Source organism: Alligator sinensis, unplaced genomic scaffold (assembly GCF_000455745.1).
Source record: "Alligator sinensis unplaced genomic scaffold, ASM45574v1 scaffold467_2, whole genome shotgun sequence".
Lineage (NCBI taxonomy): Eukaryota > Metazoa > Chordata > Crocodylia > Alligatoridae > Alligator > Alligator sinensis.
In genome coordinates this window covers 1158115-1176956 of record NW_005842129.1, presented here as the reverse complement: position 1 = coordinate 1176956, position 18842 = coordinate 1158115, and the positions used below count along the sequence as shown (strand labels likewise).

The 18842-nt window shown below is 47.1% G+C and overlaps 1 protein-coding gene and 1 long non-coding RNA gene across 3 annotated transcripts in view; one reads left to right on the top strand and one right to left on the bottom strand.

The window, feature by feature from the left end:
* LOC102374235 overlaps nt 1–5297 on the top strand; it is a 5935-nt gene extending 638 nt beyond the window's left edge. Inside the window, exons 2-4 of one of the 2 annotated variants that reach the window (XR_001358126.1) lie at nt 175–256; nt 4486–4671; nt 5021–5297. This is a non-coding gene — a long non-coding RNA (uncharacterized LOC102374235). The remainder of the gene's footprint in view (nt 1–174; nt 257–4485; nt 4672–5020) is intronic. The other variant, XR_323991.1, reaches the window with a different exon arrangement.
* BSN (bassoon presynaptic cytomatrix protein) overlaps nt 1–18842 on the bottom strand; it is a 496460-nt gene that overhangs the window by 293312 nt on the left and 184306 nt on the right. Inside the window, exon 3 of the mRNA XM_025205791.1 lies at nt 9179–10021. Within this exon, the coding sequence (XP_025061576.1) occupies nt 9179–10021 (843 nt within the window). The remainder of the gene's footprint in view (nt 1–9178; nt 10022–18842) is intronic.

The window sequence follows — 18842 nt, the reverse complement described above, 5'->3', positions numbered from 1 at the left end:
TACAGAGCTGCAGATAGCGCCCCCTGGCATTCGGGCAATAAAATGGGCAGCCTCCTGCCTAATTAAGATCATTAATTAACAACAAGGCATGGCAGGGAAGAAGGTGGGCAGTTGGCCCAGAAACAGGTGGGCAGGCCAAAGGCAGATCAGCCCTGAGGAGGCCCCCTGTTACAGGGCACCATGTACATGCATGCACCCATGTGACCAGCATACAAACAGGCAGGGTGGTGGGAGCAGCCCTGGCAGCTGAAAGCAGGTAAGTCTATGGGAGGCGGGGGTTGGAGTGGCAGGTCTTGAGGACTGTCTGGGGGATGGGGGGACAACACATGTGAGTGAGAGTGTGTGAGACGGGCATGTGTGGAGGGGGTGGCGAGTACCTGCTGGCACTGGGGGAAGATGTCCAGGAGCTGGGGCTGTAGCAGGGCAGGGGGAGGCACCAGTCCCTCCAGCAGGGGAAGGAAGGGGGGGGGACTTTCAGGAATGGTGGGGAATGTAGCCGGGCCAGTGGCACCAAGGCTGGGGGCCATGTTCGCAGGGGCAGGCCAGCTGGGAGACGCTGCCTGGGGAGGAGTGGCCAGGCTGCCTGGTGTGGTGTGGGAGCCCCAGCCCTAGGACGGGGTTGCCACAGGCTTCCCCTCCTCTCCAGCTCATGCTGTGGCTGGACTCGCTCTACCACTGCCTGCACATGTTGGAGCCACTGCAGCCACTATGATCCAGCCCAAGTGGGACAGGGGCAGCTGGGGACCCCTTCTGGTAGGGCTGGTTGGGCAGGAGGCTGTGTGTTGGGAGTGATGGGCAGTGGCAGTGCTGGGGGGACTGTGTTAAATATATAGATGTTTCATTTTAATCATGGGGGGGGGGGGAAATGCAAATTTAGGGGGTTTTAATCGGAGAATTTGCAGGTTTTTTTTTTTAACAGAAAACAAAGCTCCCTAGTGATCATATCTCGCCACCTAAGATACCAGGAAAGGCAACATTCCCCCGTGATTCCCCCACCTTGTATAATTGTGGAGGAGTATGGAGCCATTGCCTTCACCAATCTGGAGGTCTGTACTGATAATCAGAGAAATTGATAAGGAGCATGCCTACATATGAAAAGAATTCAACTGAATAAACTCCAGCACGGTTCATGCTGGAGTTTATTGCTCCACAGCATAGCGTTTACACATGTGGATGGGACCACAACACATTGAGCTAAGTTAGAGCAGCCCCAACTGGCAGAGGGCCCTGGGGGTCAGCCTGCCAGCCCAGGGCTGCTCCGACTTGGCTCAGTGTGCTGCAGAGGGACTGGGTGGAGCACGAAGTTGCTCCAGTTTGGAGCTAGCTCGCATGCAGCCCCTGCACTGAAGCATCCTCATGCCCCAGCCAGCCCCGTCGGCATCTATATGTGCATAGAACAGTACTTGTGTTGACAAGCACTGACTTATGGCAGGGTTTATTGTTTAACTGCAGCCTGTAGCTGCTGAGACTTTACTGGGCACGTCTTCATGAGATGCTACAGCACAGTAGCAATGAGCTACTGCACCATAGCTCGTTGCTATGATTCTGTAGCGTTGCCAGACATGAACCATGATGGCGAGGCTACTACACAGTTAGCTTGTTACTACTGCACAATAATGTCTAAAAATAAGTGTGGCAACAGGACTGCACAGTAATGCTGGTTACTGTGAAGTCATGTAGTACTTGGTTAAGCAAGTACTAAATGCCTGCACAGTAACAACAGTGCAGTGCACCATACATGTAAATGCACCCACTGAGGAGCTAGTTGGGCAACGCCACAGTAAACCTATCGTGTAGATGTGCCCAAAGATAAGCAAATGGAATCTTATGGCTAAACTCCTCTCGGAACTGTCACCAGTGAAAAATATTAGGGATAGGGTTATCATCAAATTCATTAGTATATGATGATAGATGATCTCTGCCTTACAGTTCAGTTATGATTTTGCTTTAATCCAGTGACAAAAGCAGGTAAAAAGTAGACTGGAGTTCAGTGCTTCTTTGAGATGGTCTGTGTCATTGCCTCAGGTTAGGACCCTATTTGTCGCAACCATTTCCCACCCCTGTGTACCTTCAAGAGCATAACTGATTTCCTGTATTTCAGTTTGTATTTTCCCTTTATTTTCAGCAGTGACTGTTGCATGACAATGTCTCCCAGAACCTTCTGCTTCACAGATTTCCTTGTTATTTCAACAAATCAACCTTCTGGTTTTCTATCCTGTATCCAAACTATTGAGAGACGGTCGGCATGCCGACCAATTGGAGAACAGGATTGTTCAGTGCGCAAATACAGCATCTGTTTTTATTGCTTAATGTATTATTCTTTAATAGTTTAGGTATCTCCCTTGTGTATTCAGAGTCTCTGCTGAGCTCAGTAACTAAATAAAGTTTTCACTGCTTTTCCTGAGCAGAGCCAGCTGACCTCAGGATGAGGAAACTTCAGTCTAAAACTGAATCTTCTGGCAGAGCTGGCCTAGCTCTGGGACTGGAGCTACAATCTAGGTCCTAACTTCCTTGCAGAGATGAGCTAGAATCTTTCCTAAGCTCCTGCAGATCCTGTCTGGATCATAGAGAGAACCTCTCTTGATAGTGATCCATACTATAAGCAACTCTTATACTACATAAAAAATCACAAAGTCCTTTGCAGAAGTGGCTATGCATGAGTATCTCCATTTCACTGACAGCGTGGCTAAGTTCTAAATTTGAAGCATTTTACTGTAGGGTGTGGTGGTCAGACTTTAGTATGTTGGATATCGGGGAAGACTTTAATTCTACATGTACTGTGAATTTTCCAGTGTGACTGGAAGCAAGTAACTTAACATGTACCTTCCCAGAAAGTGCAGGATCATTTCCTATGTCATCAATGCTTTGATTCAAGCAATGGGCACCCCGCTGCTTCCTCTGAGACACTGCTCCCCAGTATAAAAAAGCTCCATGTGTGTGTTTACAGGTGTATTTGATGTGGGAGCAGGTTACTTGTGAGTATGCTACTTGTGACTAAGCATTCCCAGGCAGGTATCTACCCCTGCAGGGAAGCAGGAGCAGATTTGCTGCTAATGGCAGCAAACTGCTCCTGCTTCATGGGGCCCTGCAATGCTCCCCTGCCACCACCATGGGGAGCTCTAGACTCCCTCTGGGTGCTAGTCCAGTGGCTGGCAGGGAGCATCAGGCCAGGAGACAGCTGCCTCCTGGCCCAGGCTGTGACACTGCACTCTGCCCTGGTGGGGGGCTGCCTGCTGCCAGGGAGGGGACAGTGTTCCCCCTGCCCCAACAGCAGGGAGCTCCTGGCCCTGGCCCAATTGGGGCAGGATTTGGAAAGAGCTGCAGGGGAGGGGCAGGTCCCAGCCCCCTGCTCTGATCTTCTAGCTTGTTGCTAGCTGCCCCACTGATGGATTGGGGCAGGGGACTGGGACCTGTCCCACCCCTACAGCTCTTTCCAAGCCCCATGCCTCGATCGCCTGATTGGGGCATGGGGCTGAGACTTGCCCTTGACCTGCCCCAGACTTGTCCCTGACAGTTCTGAGCCCTTGCTCCGCGATTGCAGTGTGGGCAACTGGAGAACCTGTTCCTCACCCAGCTCCGCAATCATGACTGCCAATTCCCCCTGTGCAGTCAGGGGCACATGTAGACATGCTCACTGTGTAAACTACATTACTGCACAGTAAAGCATCTCGTGTAAATGCACCCAGGATCAAGGGAATTTCTCATTCCCTTTTCTTGCTCTCATCTTGTTACTTTGAGTTCTACAACAAAGGGGGGCAAAATACAGCCCATGGGCAGCATCTGGCCCCCCAAATGATTCTATCCAACCCGAGGCTGCCCTGGCTTTCAGCGCCTCTCACCATTTTCCCTTCCCCGTGCCAGCTGGCTGAAGCAGCAGCTGCCATCCCCCTTCTCAGCTAACCCTATTCCACACCCTAGCCTACAATATATGCTCCAAGGCCAGGAAGTCAGCTCTTCCTGCCAGGCTTCTACCCTCCAAGGCCATCTGTGTGCAGCCCTGACCTTATGGCCATTTGCAGACCAGACAGCTCAACCACCAGTAAGAGTTGAAGCTCAGGTATGGTTCTCACCACTGAGGGAGGGAGTGCAGGGGGAAGAGGGCCAGAAGCTGTGGGTTATCCAGGCCCTGCCAGGCCAGGCTGGGACCCCGTAGGGGCATGGGCACTGCTAACACAGTGCTGCTTTAGGCTGTGTGGGTACAGCTGGCTCCTGCCTGTGGCTCCTGCCTGACCTGGCCATATGTTGGGGACTCAGGGTGGATGAGGGGGTGCAGGGAGAGCTGTGGGGAGCTTGTGTGTGTATCTGCACGTGCCTATTTGCATGTCCTTGTCTGTATGTGTGCCTGCTGTACATGTGTCTACATGCATGTGTGCATGCAGCCCTCAGCAGTTCAACAAAAGTCATTAAGTGTCCCTCCAGCCCAAATAACTACCCACCCCTGCTCTACAACATCCTTTTAAGAGCTCCTCTCCTTCCTTCCTTAAGATTTATGCAGTATCAGAGTTGTCCCAGCATGCACAAAGGGTGTGTCTTCTCTCACACTGAGGTCAACAGGAGCGCTAAGAATCTTTGAAAATAAGGCCTGAATGGATGAATTTACCCTTGGTGTTACTCCACTAACTACAGTATGACTGCATTAGGGACACATTTGTCAAACTCCATTGAATAAAGGTGTGTTGGAATTTTTCTGAAGTATTAGCTTTTTCCAAAGGAAAATATGTCCAAACTGAAACTGTCAATTCCAAAGGGTTGGCTTAGGCAAATATGCTGTTTTGGGGGGGGAACCCCCAAACCCCTCCCCCAAAAACAAACAAACCCTCAAAATGGTCAGAATGTCCCACTTTGATATGGGGGGGGGGGAGTTTTATTTTTCACGTCAAATGACTTTTGGAAAAGGTCAGTTAACTTACAATAAAATACAAAAAAGAAATTAAAGGTCAGACAAAAACCAAAACATTCTGATTAGCAAGATGAAACATTTCAATTGATCCAACATGGGTTTTTTTTTTTTCTTTTTCAGTTCCCAAAAATTGTTGGGATGGAGTCTCAATGCCAGATGGGAAAGTTATTAAAAATTTCAAATATTCTTGTGGGATGGGAAAATGATCTCCCACCTGATTTTTATCCTTGACTACAGCAGGATTCACTGGTCAACAGCCCCTGTTTATCAAAGTGGTGTTAAGCTTTGAGAACCCAGGTGACTTCTTGCTAAAACATGAAGGCTATTAACTGCAACATCACCCCCACACACAGTCTTCATACCAATCCTGGAAGAGTAACACCGCTCCTGCATAAAATGTGACAGCTGTCTAACTGTAGCACTATTCAGCAATTTCAGGAAGTAAAGAAAATTACTGTGTGCAATTGAAATGGCAGGGGGAAATTAGGGAGGTAAACTGTAATTACCCAAGTTGGATTTTGGCCCAGTTATAAGAGTTACCATCTCTACCCTTAGACAACATTCATGAAAACTTAAAATGACACATGGTCATGACTTTGGTGTTATGTCCCATCCAAATGACAGACACTCCATAGCAAGTCACCAAACTGGGGCATTGTTCCCAAAATAACTCAGAGAGAAGAGTGTCACTGCATTCTGCTTAGCTTGCAAAGATCAGGGAACTCTGAAAAGTAAGAACTAAATTCATTGCAGGAATTGGCAAGAGCAATTTCAGAGTAGACAATGGAACTACACTGGTTTATACAAATGGTGAATTTTACTCTGAATTGTTGGTTTTATGCCAATACTCATAATGAAAATAAACTATATATGATAGGTAAGCTAAATTAGTTACAAATAGGATGTTTCACAGTGCTTTTCCATGAAATGTCTTTCATTCCTGAAAATGAATCAATGGGTGTGTCTACACAAGACACTTTTCTATGCATTAGACTAATCTAATGTGCAGTAAAGCATCACCATCTATACATGCACAGCAATTACTGTACAGTATATTAGTCTAATGCGCCCTTTTCTAGTACGTGTAGATACAGGCATGAATGACCGGTACCTCCTGAAACTGTGGGGGGACCACAGCAGTAAGTGGCAAGTGGGGACTGCCTGCAGATGCTGGTGTTAGTATCGGCGGGTGGAGACCACCTGCAGACGCCAGCGTCGTAGCAGCGAGCAGGAACCGCCCGCAGACACTGGCAGTGGTGTCAGTGGCGAGGGGTGGGGCATGGTGAGTGGCAACCGCCTGCAGATGCAGCTTTGGTGGCGGCCAATCTCAGGGGATTCATGTGTTTGGTTTTTTCCCCCCCCTGCCTCCCTGCCCCGTGTGCCTCCCCCCATGCGTCACCTATGGATACAGGTACTAGAAATGGATACATTAATGTACCAAAGTGCACATATAGATGATGACTGGGAGGAAATTGCTCCTGGTCAGCCTAGGCAGCAGGGTCCACAGGAGGCAGGAAGAGGTGTCCCAGATTGGCAGGATGCTGCCTGCCAGCCACATGGAGATTGGGACCCATCCTGATCCTCACAGGGCAGGGAGAGCTGTTCTGGCTGCCAGGCAACTGCCTCCCAGCCATGTGGAGATCAGAACCCAATGTGCACAGGGCCAGAAGAGCTGTTCTGTGCCAGTCCCTACAGCTGGCACAGATCTCCCAGGCCCGTGCACATCAGGACCCATCCCAATGTGCAGGGGCCAGGAGACAGCTCCCCCCTGCACTGGGGCTTAGCCACGTAGCAGTGGCCCCCTGTCAGCATCTACACTTGCATTACTGCACATTACCTAATGCACCATATATCTAGTACCTATATGGGTCAGTACTAGCAAATGGTGCATTATACTAATTTAATGCATAGTAAGTCCAGAGCACGTGTAGATTAGTCTAATGTGCAGCAAAGTGTCTTGTGTAGATGTGCTGTGTGCCCATAAAATACTGAAAAAGCTCGGAAAATTTTACATCCATGTGAAAATTGAAGTCACTGGCCACTACTAGCCTTGGTTCTCTGCTGTGGTACAGAGGGGACTGTTCTGGGCAAGGCACTGTATTCTACCATTCCTTTATCACATATTCAGTGAATGAATTAGATTAGAGCAGGTTTGAGGACAAGATACCATTAACTTTTTGGATTAAACAGACAATCTCCTTTAAATTGGACTGTACCAAGCTCCCAGCTAGAAATATACAAAAGCAGTGGCACCAAAGTCAGAAATCTCAGTTATATCTGCATAGTCAAGAGTCCCTACTTTTTAGAACGTTATGGATGATTACTGATTAATTAACTAACAGCCTTCCATAAAACAGCATGGACTCAAGACCAGGATGCACTTCCAGTATCCTACTGTACTGCAAAATAACGGGCTACTAGCTCAGCTTGATATAAGAGTCTTTTTTCACTCCTGCCCAAAAGTGCAAGGATAGAAGACCCTAAAGGCTCAACCTCCTACTTCACAGCCCTTTGTTTCTGCTCTAGCCACTTGTTGCAGAAGAAACTATCCCACTGATGTTTACTCATTTTATCCAATGAATATATAGGGTGCAAAAAAGCCACTAGGCCAGAACTTAGGTCCCCAGTCCCTCCTGGGAAACATCTATGTCACTGAGCTCCCGCTATCTCATCCTCCTCCTTCTGGTCCCACATACAGTATCTTTGCCTTCTGGCTGCATAATGGAGGACTGGAGAGTGCTGTGTTCAATATCTAGTACATGACCTGGTACTTACAGCACTTTGCTAGAAAGAGGGAGATGCAAATTCAAACCCTTGGAGGTGCACAGGGCCTACAATCTGAGTTTCCTATTTCCTTGGTAAGTGACCTAAACCCTAGAATAAAAGGCAGGAGGGCTTTGCTCTTTCTAGGAAATACATGTATATCAGAGACACTGAGTGTGCAGTCATTACTGCACAGTCATTTAGTACTTGTATAAACAAGTTACTGCACAGTAGTGTCACCGAACAGCTTTTTTCATGATGCTGACTGTGCAATAGCCCAAGACTACAGCACAGTAGTATTGCATCACAGTTTCTGCATACAGTGCTACTGCACAGTAGTCAAATTGCCAAATATTGCAATTACATGACCACACAAGGGCCACTTAGGTATACAAAGGTGAAATAAAATTTACCCTTTAGTATTTCCGGGGTGTAGCAAAGAATGCACAATACTACCTTCCCTTTTAGGTTATGAGGGCCACTTTCTTGGAGACTCTTCCCCTCCTAGAAAACAGTACTTTCTTCCCACCTCTCTTACCATCCAAGGAAGACAACCCTTTCTTCCCACTTGTCACCTAATCTGTGAGAAATGGGGTGCCACAAAGTCACAGTCTCTAGTGAGACTGGGTGCATCTACACATGCAATTATTGTGAAGCTATAACCTCTGGAGCAGTTTGAGCCAGAGTAAACTACTCCCAGGCACAGCGCCTACACGTGCATCTAGGAGAGCAGCAATTTCAGCAGGGGCAGAGCAGGCCCATGCTGGCAGGAGACACAGAGGGTCAGTTCCAGGTTCTGGATAGTGGTGTCAGGCAGCGGAGGAGATGGCTGGAGCATAGGGTGCTGAAAATGTGGAGATGTGTGGCTAGGCAGCAGGCAGGAGTCTGGTCCCTGATTGGCTGTGCTAACCAAGCACACTTTACACCCCTGGTCAGCATCTACACGTGTGTTTAACCACAGTAAATTACCCTGGCATAAGATAGTACTGTCCCTGACGGTAGTATCTTACGTCAGTGTAAATTAGTTTACTGCTGCCTAATGCTGTTGCACGTGTAGACAGCGATGCTGTATAGCTAATTAGTCTACTCCACAGTAAAGTGCATGTGTAGACACGGGCACTGACACTTCCATGCCTGACCAGTATAACCTAATCACACAATTTCCTCAACTACTTTACTGCTTCCCCAGATTATTAACAAGTGTATTAAACAACATATGAACTATTATGGAATCTTATGCCACTGCTGTTAACCTTTAATCATAATGAAAACTGGCCATTTATTTCTATTTTTTGTATCTGCCTTTTGGCTAATTTCTAATCCATTAAAAGAGTTTTCTCCCTCCATGGTCCCTTTTTCCAGTTTCTTAAATAATCTCTTGTGAAGGAATTTTCTTAAAAGCTAGAAGTAAAAAGCATTGACTTTTCCCATTTTCTTAATGTCAGAATCTCAAAACAGAATAAGGATTTTTATTACTCTTAACAGAAACTCAAGCCCAGTAAACACTCTCCTTACCTCCACCAGATGAGGTGTTGGATTGAATCCACACATGTTACAGACCTGCTGTCTACAGGTTGTACAGGTATTATAGTTGCAGGGTCCACCAGAGCCCACATTGATCTCTGCTTTGCACAGAGGGCACAAGACCCTTTCTTTCGGCACTTCCTTTGGCTTGAAGACTTGTTCTGCTTTTCCTTGCTTTGTAGCTGAAGCAGTCCCAGCCCTACCCTGTGCTCCAGGTGTAGCACCTGGGGCTTTAAGGCCAGCTTCCTTGCTGGCATCACTGAAGACAATTTTTGGAGGCACTTTGCCAGGGGACTGCTGACTTTGTGGGGTGGCCTCTGGCTGGACAGACATAAGTGTGCTTGCCTGGGTCAAGAGAGAAGCTCCAAGCCCAAAGAGCTTTCCAGTGAGTCCCTCCTGGGGTTGCTCTTGTGCTCCAGCACTGGGCGGTGGTGCTGAAGTCTTTGCTGGGGAGTCTCCCATACTTTTTTTCTGGTCAGAGGAAGGAGGTTTTGCTTGCTGATGCTGAGGTGGAGATCTCACCACTTCCTGAGGAGCAGCAGGTTTTGGCTGGCCTTGGCTGTGTTGTTCCCTCTGCACTGTAGCTGGGTGTGGTTTTGGTGCATCTGGCTGCAGTACACCAGCACTCTGCCTGGTGCCTGGCAGCACAGTTCCTGGTAGTTTCTCTTGTCCTGTCTTTACCTGGGGTTGAGGTTGGGGCTGTTTGGCTGGGGAATGGGATGGAGAAAGTGAAGGGGAGTGTAGCTGCTGCTGGCTTTTGGAGCGAGGTGCTGTGGTCATGTCCATCCCTAAAGCTCTCTGCATCTGGCAGTTCAAACATAACCATTCCTTCACCTAAAAGACAAAAAAAAATGTATAAGTGATGGGTATGAGCCATGACCAAGGGCAGGGTTCACAGACCCAATAGTAACAGACATGTATAGAGTTCTGCATCTTCATAACCAAGTGAACCAAATGAACAGATGCTTTTTTTCAGAATGGAGTTTGGTAATAGTTAGGTTTCTTGTCCTTAGTACTTTTAGTGAAAGGTTGTTCAGAGCGTTTGCTATTTGACAGACAAAAGCAGAGAAAACTTTCTGGAATGGACCTACTGCACACCAAAGAGAAGTCTCCTAATTTTAATAGTCCTGATACTTTACCTCACTAACACAGATAGCTTTTCCTCTCTGGTTCATGGTTCAATATCCATATAGCACAACTTACTATGGCTTCTGAAGGGCTGACAGCATTACATGACCTACATTAACTGTAAAGTTAAGCAACTTGATAGAAATCAAGGTTTCCTACCCTCTAGGACAAAGGAAGACTATATATAAACACCGTACTTCTTGAAAAAAGAGCAAGGAACATTTTCTCCTATACATAACAAGTCATCTCTGCTGGGCAGATAAATTTTTCAGTCTAAAAGCAAATGTCCAATTTTCATTTCCTAAATGATGAAATTCTGGATGCAAATGAAAAGAAAAAAAGCTCCTTGGCTAAGTGGTGATAAATGAATTTCTCTTGAGAGAAATTCCCTATGTCACACCAATGTCAGAATTAAGTTAATTAAAAAGGCTTTATGGGAGCTGCAAGCTTTTGATTGTGGGAATCCCCAGGATGCCGTGTGGCTGTGCAAATATTAATATATAATACTGTTTGCAAGATAATCAGCTCTGCATGCATAGGGCTTTGCTAAAACAAGCAATTAGGGTGCCATACAGAAATACAGCATCCAAAAACAGGATCCATCTGAGCCATAAATGCCACAAATTGTTAACTGGAAACCAAGGGCACATGCACAAATGTATGCAATGCAGCTCCAGGCACTTTTAAAAGCATTTGGGGCTGCATCACATGTATTTGTATAAACGGCGAAATGTGCATCAGTGCTGAGAAAATGGCAGCAGTGCGCTTTTGGACTAAAACACATCAAAGGTGGTTTAGTTTCAAAGTGCACCACCATTTTCTTAGTGCTGACACGCATTTCGCTGTTTGAGTCTGCTCCAACGTGCTGGATTTCCAGCATGTCAAAGCAGGCAAAGGCATGTGTATAAATGCCCCAAGAGACTGTTTTCTGGAAGATTAGGGCAGCACTTGTTTCTAGCACTAATTAGGGGCGCAGACAGAAGTGACAATTTTCACCAACTCTGGCACTTCTGTCTATACCTCTTGAATCAGGATGGGTCACTTAGTCTTAGCACATACAAAGGGCATGCAGAGCCTGCTTTGCTCAACTAGAACAGGCAGCAGCTAATGTCAAACAGTCATCAAAAAATTTGGAACCAAGTGACTAAAACAATATTTTGCTCACCAGTTATGTAGCTTTACCAGGGGAACAGAAAACTACTAAAATCTCATGTAGGTACAAAGCTAATTATGGAGAGTTAACTCTACATAACTATCATGGTAATGATATTTTCATTATACTTGGGATTTTTTCTCCTTTTAAAATCCTTAGGAAAAGGTATATTTTCAGGTCCAAATATTCATACTATTCAAGTAAACTGCACCACTAAGTTCTCAGCCTAAATAATATGTGCAAACTCATCTTGCCTTGTAGACTAGATGAGGAGGGTGCAGCCAGTCTGTGGGCTAGATTGGGTCCACAGACCAGCCCCATGTGCCAAATCCAGTGTGCACTGCCAGGCTAGTGTGGGTGGCACATGCAGCATATTGCTTGCAGCACACATGCCAACTTCAACCCCACGCACCACATGCTCCACATGCCCCACACAGCACAGGTGCCTGGGGATGGTCCAAGGTTTATGGCACACATGATGCCCATGCCAGAACAACCCTTCATGCTGGATCCAGCATGTGTAGCTAGTCTGTGAGCCTGATTTATCTGGATCCAGATCCAGCATACAAGGCTGGTCTGGCATAGGTGCTACATACAGCACATACCCTATACTGGCCAGGCACGCTGCATGCAACTTATGTGCTGTGTGCAGCCCATGACAGACAGGCTCCACACGCTACATGCAGTGCAGGGGGCCAGGGCCAGCACACTGCATGAAGAGCATGGGGCTGGTTTCAGGCCCACAGGCAGCACTCAATGATACATCTCCATGGGCTGTATCTGGCCCACAGGTCATATCTTTGAAACCCTGATGTAAAATGCTTCTTTTTGTTGGTTACTGGATGTCTGACTGTTCTCTTATTACTGTGGAGTAGAAAGCACTGATCAAACTAATGTTTTGTATAGCCATTAATTCATATTACCTTGTATTTTATCTGTTTTCTTTGGATATTCTCTCCACCTCTGAATATATTTTTTACTGGGATTTCCCAAACTTCAGCATAATACAGCTCTCAATAACACTATGAGAGCTTTTAGTCTCCTGCTGTGCCCAGAGCCGAGGTTTTCACTGAGCTGTCTGCTGTGATGCACACATTTCGTCAGAGATGTTCTAGTAAGTGTGGAATCCATCAATGTGTATGAGTAATCCATATTGTTTCTTGTACTTACATAAATGTGATTTCTTTTACTTAGCTTTTTTACAACATTCTCCCTTCCTTATGGTACTCTCTACATTTAAATTATGTTATTTTTGCATTCTCTGTCAGATCAGACCAGGTCAGGTCTGTTACCATTATGACAGTACATGGTACTACCTGCTGCTGTCAACTCTGAGAGCTGGGCAGCAGGAAATAGCCTAGCAACCTTTATGGTGCCAACAGCTTTGGGCAGAGGAGCAACCTAGAGGGGGATACTAGTCCTTATACCTGGTGGAGGAAATGCCACCAAAAGGTGGCTACCATGGTAGGGTGGACTGGACTCTCCAGCCTTGGTTAGCAACCAGTCTAGGAGTGGAGTCCCTAGTACTGGCTTCTGCCTTTCTTTTGGAATCAACCAGCTAAGCCAAGAATGGGACACTGATATATAGGCAACTCAAGTGTCTCCATATCAACTGTCCAGGCCATTGCAGCCAAAACTGAATGGAGAGAATATTCCATCTTTGCTACCTGAATAGGCACAACACAGAAGGAGGCAGTCACAGGTTATAAGCTCAACTCAGCTGGCATAGAGTAGAGCACCATGGGTCACCTACATCAGTGGAAAGAATCAAGTGTGTTCCACTGGTCAGCTACTGCCCGCCTTAACCTGGGCAGCCCCCAGCAAATAAGGTGCTGGCCCACCATGGTCTACCTGCCTCATTTGGTGTGTGGGCTAGATCAAAACTCAAAAAACAGACAGCAAATCAAGTACTAGGCAACAAGGAAAGAAACTTTAAAACCTTCCAGCAGGGGAGCTGGAATATCAGGACCATGTTTTACCAATTTACCAATGATGGACAATGTCCAGAAGCCCACACTGATAGAGAGCTGAAAGAACTTAACGTTAACATTGCAGCCGTGCAGGAGACAAGATTGGCCAACTCAGGCTTCATTCATGAGGCCAACTACATCTTTTTCTGGGAAGGGAGGAGTGCAGAAGATACTTACCTACACGCAGTCAGATTCGCAGTCTGCAACAGGCTGGTCAAAACCATTGAGACCCCCACTGAAACATCGGATTACATCACCTCACTCCAACTAAAATCAACTGACGGTTTTGTTAACATCATTAGTGCCTATGCACCACCTTTACATGCAAGTTTACATGATAAAGATAACTTCTACAGTGCTTTGACCAAATCACTGAACACCTACCATCAAATGAGAGGCTTCTCCTCTTAGGGGACTTCAGTGCTTGAGTAGGTGCAGATCACAACTCTTAGCCAACTGCCTGGGATATCATGGGATGAGGCAGGGTGCGGGGCCCGGGGCAAATCAGCCTGTGTGGAGCCCCGCCCCTGGACGCGAGGAAGCCTGTGGCGGATTCAGCAGTGAGGGGGAGGTGGGATGTGTGTGTGCCAAGTGGCTGTACATGCCAGATTTGGGGGGGGGGGGCAGTGCCAAGCAGCCGGATGTGAAGCCAGTGGTAGCAACTCTGCGCTCGGCCAGCGACCCGGCTCCATGGGGCCCCCCAAAGCACAGGGCCTGGGGAGGTTGCCCTGATTTGTCCCCGCTAGGGACAGCGCTGGGATCAGGAAAATGAATGAAAATGCCAATGTCTTCTCAAACTCTGCATCTTAAACCTGTGTATCACTAACATCTACGCTGCAGGCAATGAGCATCAAAAAGTATACTGGAGACACCCACAATCTGGCCACTGACATCAATTAGACCTCATGATCACCAGAAGGAAAGACCTGCCCAGCATGCTACATGCCTGCACTTACCACAGTACAGATTATGACACAGATCACTCCATTATTGTGAGCAAAATAAAAGTGATACCAAGGAAGCTGCATAGAGCCAAGCACAAGAGTCAGTGAAGAGTTAACTATGTCTACAAAAGCAACAACTGCAAATACTGAAAGAACTTGGAGTGGACTAAAGCAGTCATCCTGGGAACAGTCACAGAAGTATTTAGGAAAAAGAAATTGTCAAATAAAGACTAGTTTGAGGTGCACACAGAAGAGATGCTACCACTTTTTGAGCCCAAGAACACAGCCTACCTGAAACACAACCAGAATCCAGCAGAAAGTTCCAAGGCTAAGCTGCAGCATGCCAGGGCAATGGTACAGAAACAGCCAGAAGCTGCACAAACCTGTACTGGACTGACATATGTCAAGAGATACAGTTTGCCTCAGACATAGGAAATCTGTGAGTTATGTATGATGGCCTGAAGAAAGCCCTTGGCCTAACTGTCACTAAAGTCATCCCCCTTAAGTCTTGAGATGGCAAAGTAAAAATCACTGACAAGAACAAGCAGGTGTCACACTGGATCAAACATTACTTAGAGCTTTATTCCCATGAAACATACATTTCAGAAGAGGCACTGGATCAGCTTCCACCTCTAAGTGTACTGGCAGAGCTAGACAAAGAACCTACAGCTGAAGAACACAGCAAGACCATAGATTCTCTAGCAAGCAAAAAAAAAAGCACAGGGGAGAATGGCATCCCAGATGAGGCCCTGAAGTGCAGGAAGGCTAGCCTGCTAGCACATCTTCATCAACTCCTAGTGTGCTGCTGGAAGGAAGGCCAACTGCCCCAGAACAAGGGATACAAGGGTGACTGCAACAACTATAGGGGCATCTCTCTCCTCAGCATCATAGGCAAGGATTTTGCCAGAGTCATGCTTGCAACAACTTGCTGACTGCATCTACTGGGAATCACAGTGTAGATTTAGAGCAGGGAGATCAACAGTGGACATGAGAGGGCATATAATGACATAAATAATATTTGCAGAGTTATGGCATGGGAGAGGAGTTATTTAAGAACATTGTTGACACAAGAACAAGCAGGTACAAATTGACCATGAACAAACTGAAACTGGAAAGTAGAAGGTGTTTAGTGATTACAGGGGTCAAGTTCTGGAATGGGCTTCCAGGCAGAACCTGAAGCACTTCAAACTGACAAGCTTATGGAAGGGACAGTACAACTACAACAGGCAGGGGTGTTCCTGGATCAATAATCAGAGCATGTGATATGTGAGGTCAAGCTTTTGCAACCACCACATTAAGGTTAAAAAGTGACTATCTCTACCCCTCGCTGCTAAATTTTTCTCTTGTGAATGTTTTATTGGCTCTTGTTGCTTTTCTGCTCTCTCTAAAGCACTGGGTATCTACCACAACCAGAAGTCAGAGTTATTGAGTGAGATGTGATACCACTCCTGTCAATATGTAGATATTTCTCAAGTATTGCTCTTCTGATCAGTCATACCGATTGTCAGGCAGTGAACAAGTTCTACTATCTTGGATCCAAAGTAAGTGACAACCTGTCACTAGATGATGAGCTAAATGTGCTCATTGGGAAGGGTGCTGTCACTTTCATTAAACTTTCCAAATGAGTCTGGAACAATACAAAACTCACAATCAAAACTAAGCTGCTTGTGTACAAAGTCTGCATCTTCAGTATCCACATGTATAGCAGTGAGACATGGTCAACATATGCATATCACGAAAAGAAGCTGAACAGCTTCTACCTACGCTGCTTACGGCACATCCTTGACATCAAGTGGCAAGACAGAATCACTAACACAGAGGACATCACCAAGGCCAAACCTGCCAACCATCACTGTACTACTCAAACAGGGGCACCTATGCTGGCTTACCCATCTCCACAGGGTGGAAGATGGGCGCATCCTGAAAGACATCCTGTATGGGCAAACTGCAGATGAGGAGAGAAGAGTAGGGTGCCCAAAACTGCACTTCAAAGGCATCTGCAAGCAGGACAGGAAAGGCTTTTGGAACCAACCTATACCTTTGGGAGGCTTTAGCCAGAGACAGGACAAAGTGGCACTCTCTTCTCAATCATGGAGTCCAACATCACAATGAGAAATGGTTACTCAAATTACAACAGAAACGTGATCAAAGAAAACAGCCTGTCAATACAGTAGCCCTTATTGCCATGTACACCTGTAACCACTGTGGCAGGACCTGCAAGTCTAACATCAGTCTTTACAGCCACAAGAAAAAACACACCACCAGTCAGTAGAATAGCTGCAATATCCACCATCATTTGCTGATGAACAAATGTCATTTTTTTGCATTGTTCACAGTTTGATATTTCGCTCATCTTGTCTTTCCCCAGATCATTACTACATTTGTTAAATCACCCCAGTTAAACAGCACCAATCTTTGGAACACCTCCATATGAACAGGTATCAACACTCTTTTGGTCAGAGGGCCGATGGGAGAGGTCTAAAGAGAGGGCTGTGATGAGCCAGCACTCCAGCTGTGCAGCACCCAACACCCTAGACACTTCTGTGGAATGCTGAGTGCTGAACGTTACTGGTTTGTCACTCTTAGGATCCTTTTGAAACTTTGACCTTTATCACTGTAGCGGGACTGACCCCAAGGGCAGCTGTGGTTCCCCCCTAAAGGCCGAACCAGTCCTGTCCCCTCATTCCAGCTCTTCAGAGTACCCCCTTTTGCTATCTCACCTGGCTTGCTTTGATGCAACTGTAATAACACATAGGGAGGCTGCTCCAGAGTCCTGGAATGCTCCTAGTGGTGCTATTCATAGTTCCACTTCACTTATTCCACCAGACCCTCAGGCTGCTAACAAAATTGTTCTACTCCTTGTTCTGCTTGGGCCCTACTGACACTCAGCTGGCCCTCTGTGCCCTGATCATGGCCCTACAGGCACATATTACCTCAGGGTGCTAACAGCAGCCCTCTTGGCTCCAAATGCACTGTAAGGCTGCACCCACACAGGCGTGGCTGTGCAGTATGTGGTGCTGCAGGCCCGTCTGTAACACCACACACCACACATTCAGGCATTTCCTGTGCTGCTACCTTGCAGTGTGGGGTTCTTTTTTGAACGACAGAGATCCAGGGGGTCAAAAAAACTTGCACAGAATAAAAGCAGGGCAGCACATGTGGAAGCAGTGTGTGCCACCCAAAACCAGAGCCTGGACAGGTGGAGCCACACTCCAGCTTCTGGCCAGGCTCCAAGCTGCAGGAGCGATGAGGCTGTAGCTTCCCTGGCCCCCAGGGCATTCCCCAGCACAAGGTGTCCTGCTGCTAGTTGTCCCTGGGGAACTAAATGTCTGTGCTCATCTGGATGCAGCCAAAGGGCTTTAATTGTGGCCTCCAGCCTCCCCCATAGCCACAACCATGCCTCACAAGTCTTACTCTGAATTCATTTATCTTGGCCCTCTGACTCTGTCTGTCCATCTGGCCACAAGCCTATTTCCTGGACCCCTGGCCCTGTTCCATCTTCAGCCTCTTTCAGGCTTCATCCCCTCAACCCAGGCTTTAGCCCTCAGAGCCTGTCTGTCTCCACCCCTCGCTGCCCTGACTTGGCTGCAGCCCCTCCTAGACAGCAGCTCTATTACAAAGGCCTCAGCCCTCTCCACTCTGACCTATCTCCAGCCCTCAGCTCTCTGGATCCCTGTTCCCAGGCTGGGCTGCTAGTCTGCAAACTTGCTCCATCCACTCCTACAGCTACAACCCAAACCTCTGGTTCTACTTAAACACAAACCCATCAGTCTCTAATACAGGGATGGGCAATTATTTCGGCTGGAGCGTCATTTAACAAGTTTTGGCAAGCTGTTGAGAGCCACAAGGGTAGCACCTGACAGGTGCCCTGCCCACAGGTCACCATCTTGGGACCAGAAGTCCCACCCCCTAACCCCTGACCTTTGCCACCAGAAGTGCCCTCCTTGCCCCTGGAAGCACTTTTTTGGCACGGGATTTTGCCATCTTGGAACCAGAAAAATACAAAATTATAAGTCTAAAAATCAAACATCTACAACATTCATTAATTTGATTTCAGAAACAATTTTTGTCTTCATTTACATGTGTTTGTGTAGTGTACATAGAGGTGATTGTATATAATAGCTTAAAATGAAGTCTTACTCTTGTATAGTCAGGGGAGTGTAGGGTGGGTGGGTATAGGTTTATGGGGGCTGTGGGTGTGTCTGTGTGGGGAGTTTGTGGGGGTGGATTGGTGTGGGGGTGTGAGCATATATGTGGCTTGGGAGTGTGTGGATGTGTGGGGTGTGGGTGGGTGTGGGGTTTGTGGGGAGCTATGAGTGTGTGGGGGGAGGGTGGCTGGGGAGGGCTTTGGCATGTGTGGAAGAGGAGGGTGGCTGGAGTATGTGAGTGGCTTTGGGGTGTGCATGGGTTGGGGTGTGGTTGCCCACAGTTTCTGCCACCAGTGGCAGCAACAGGCTGCG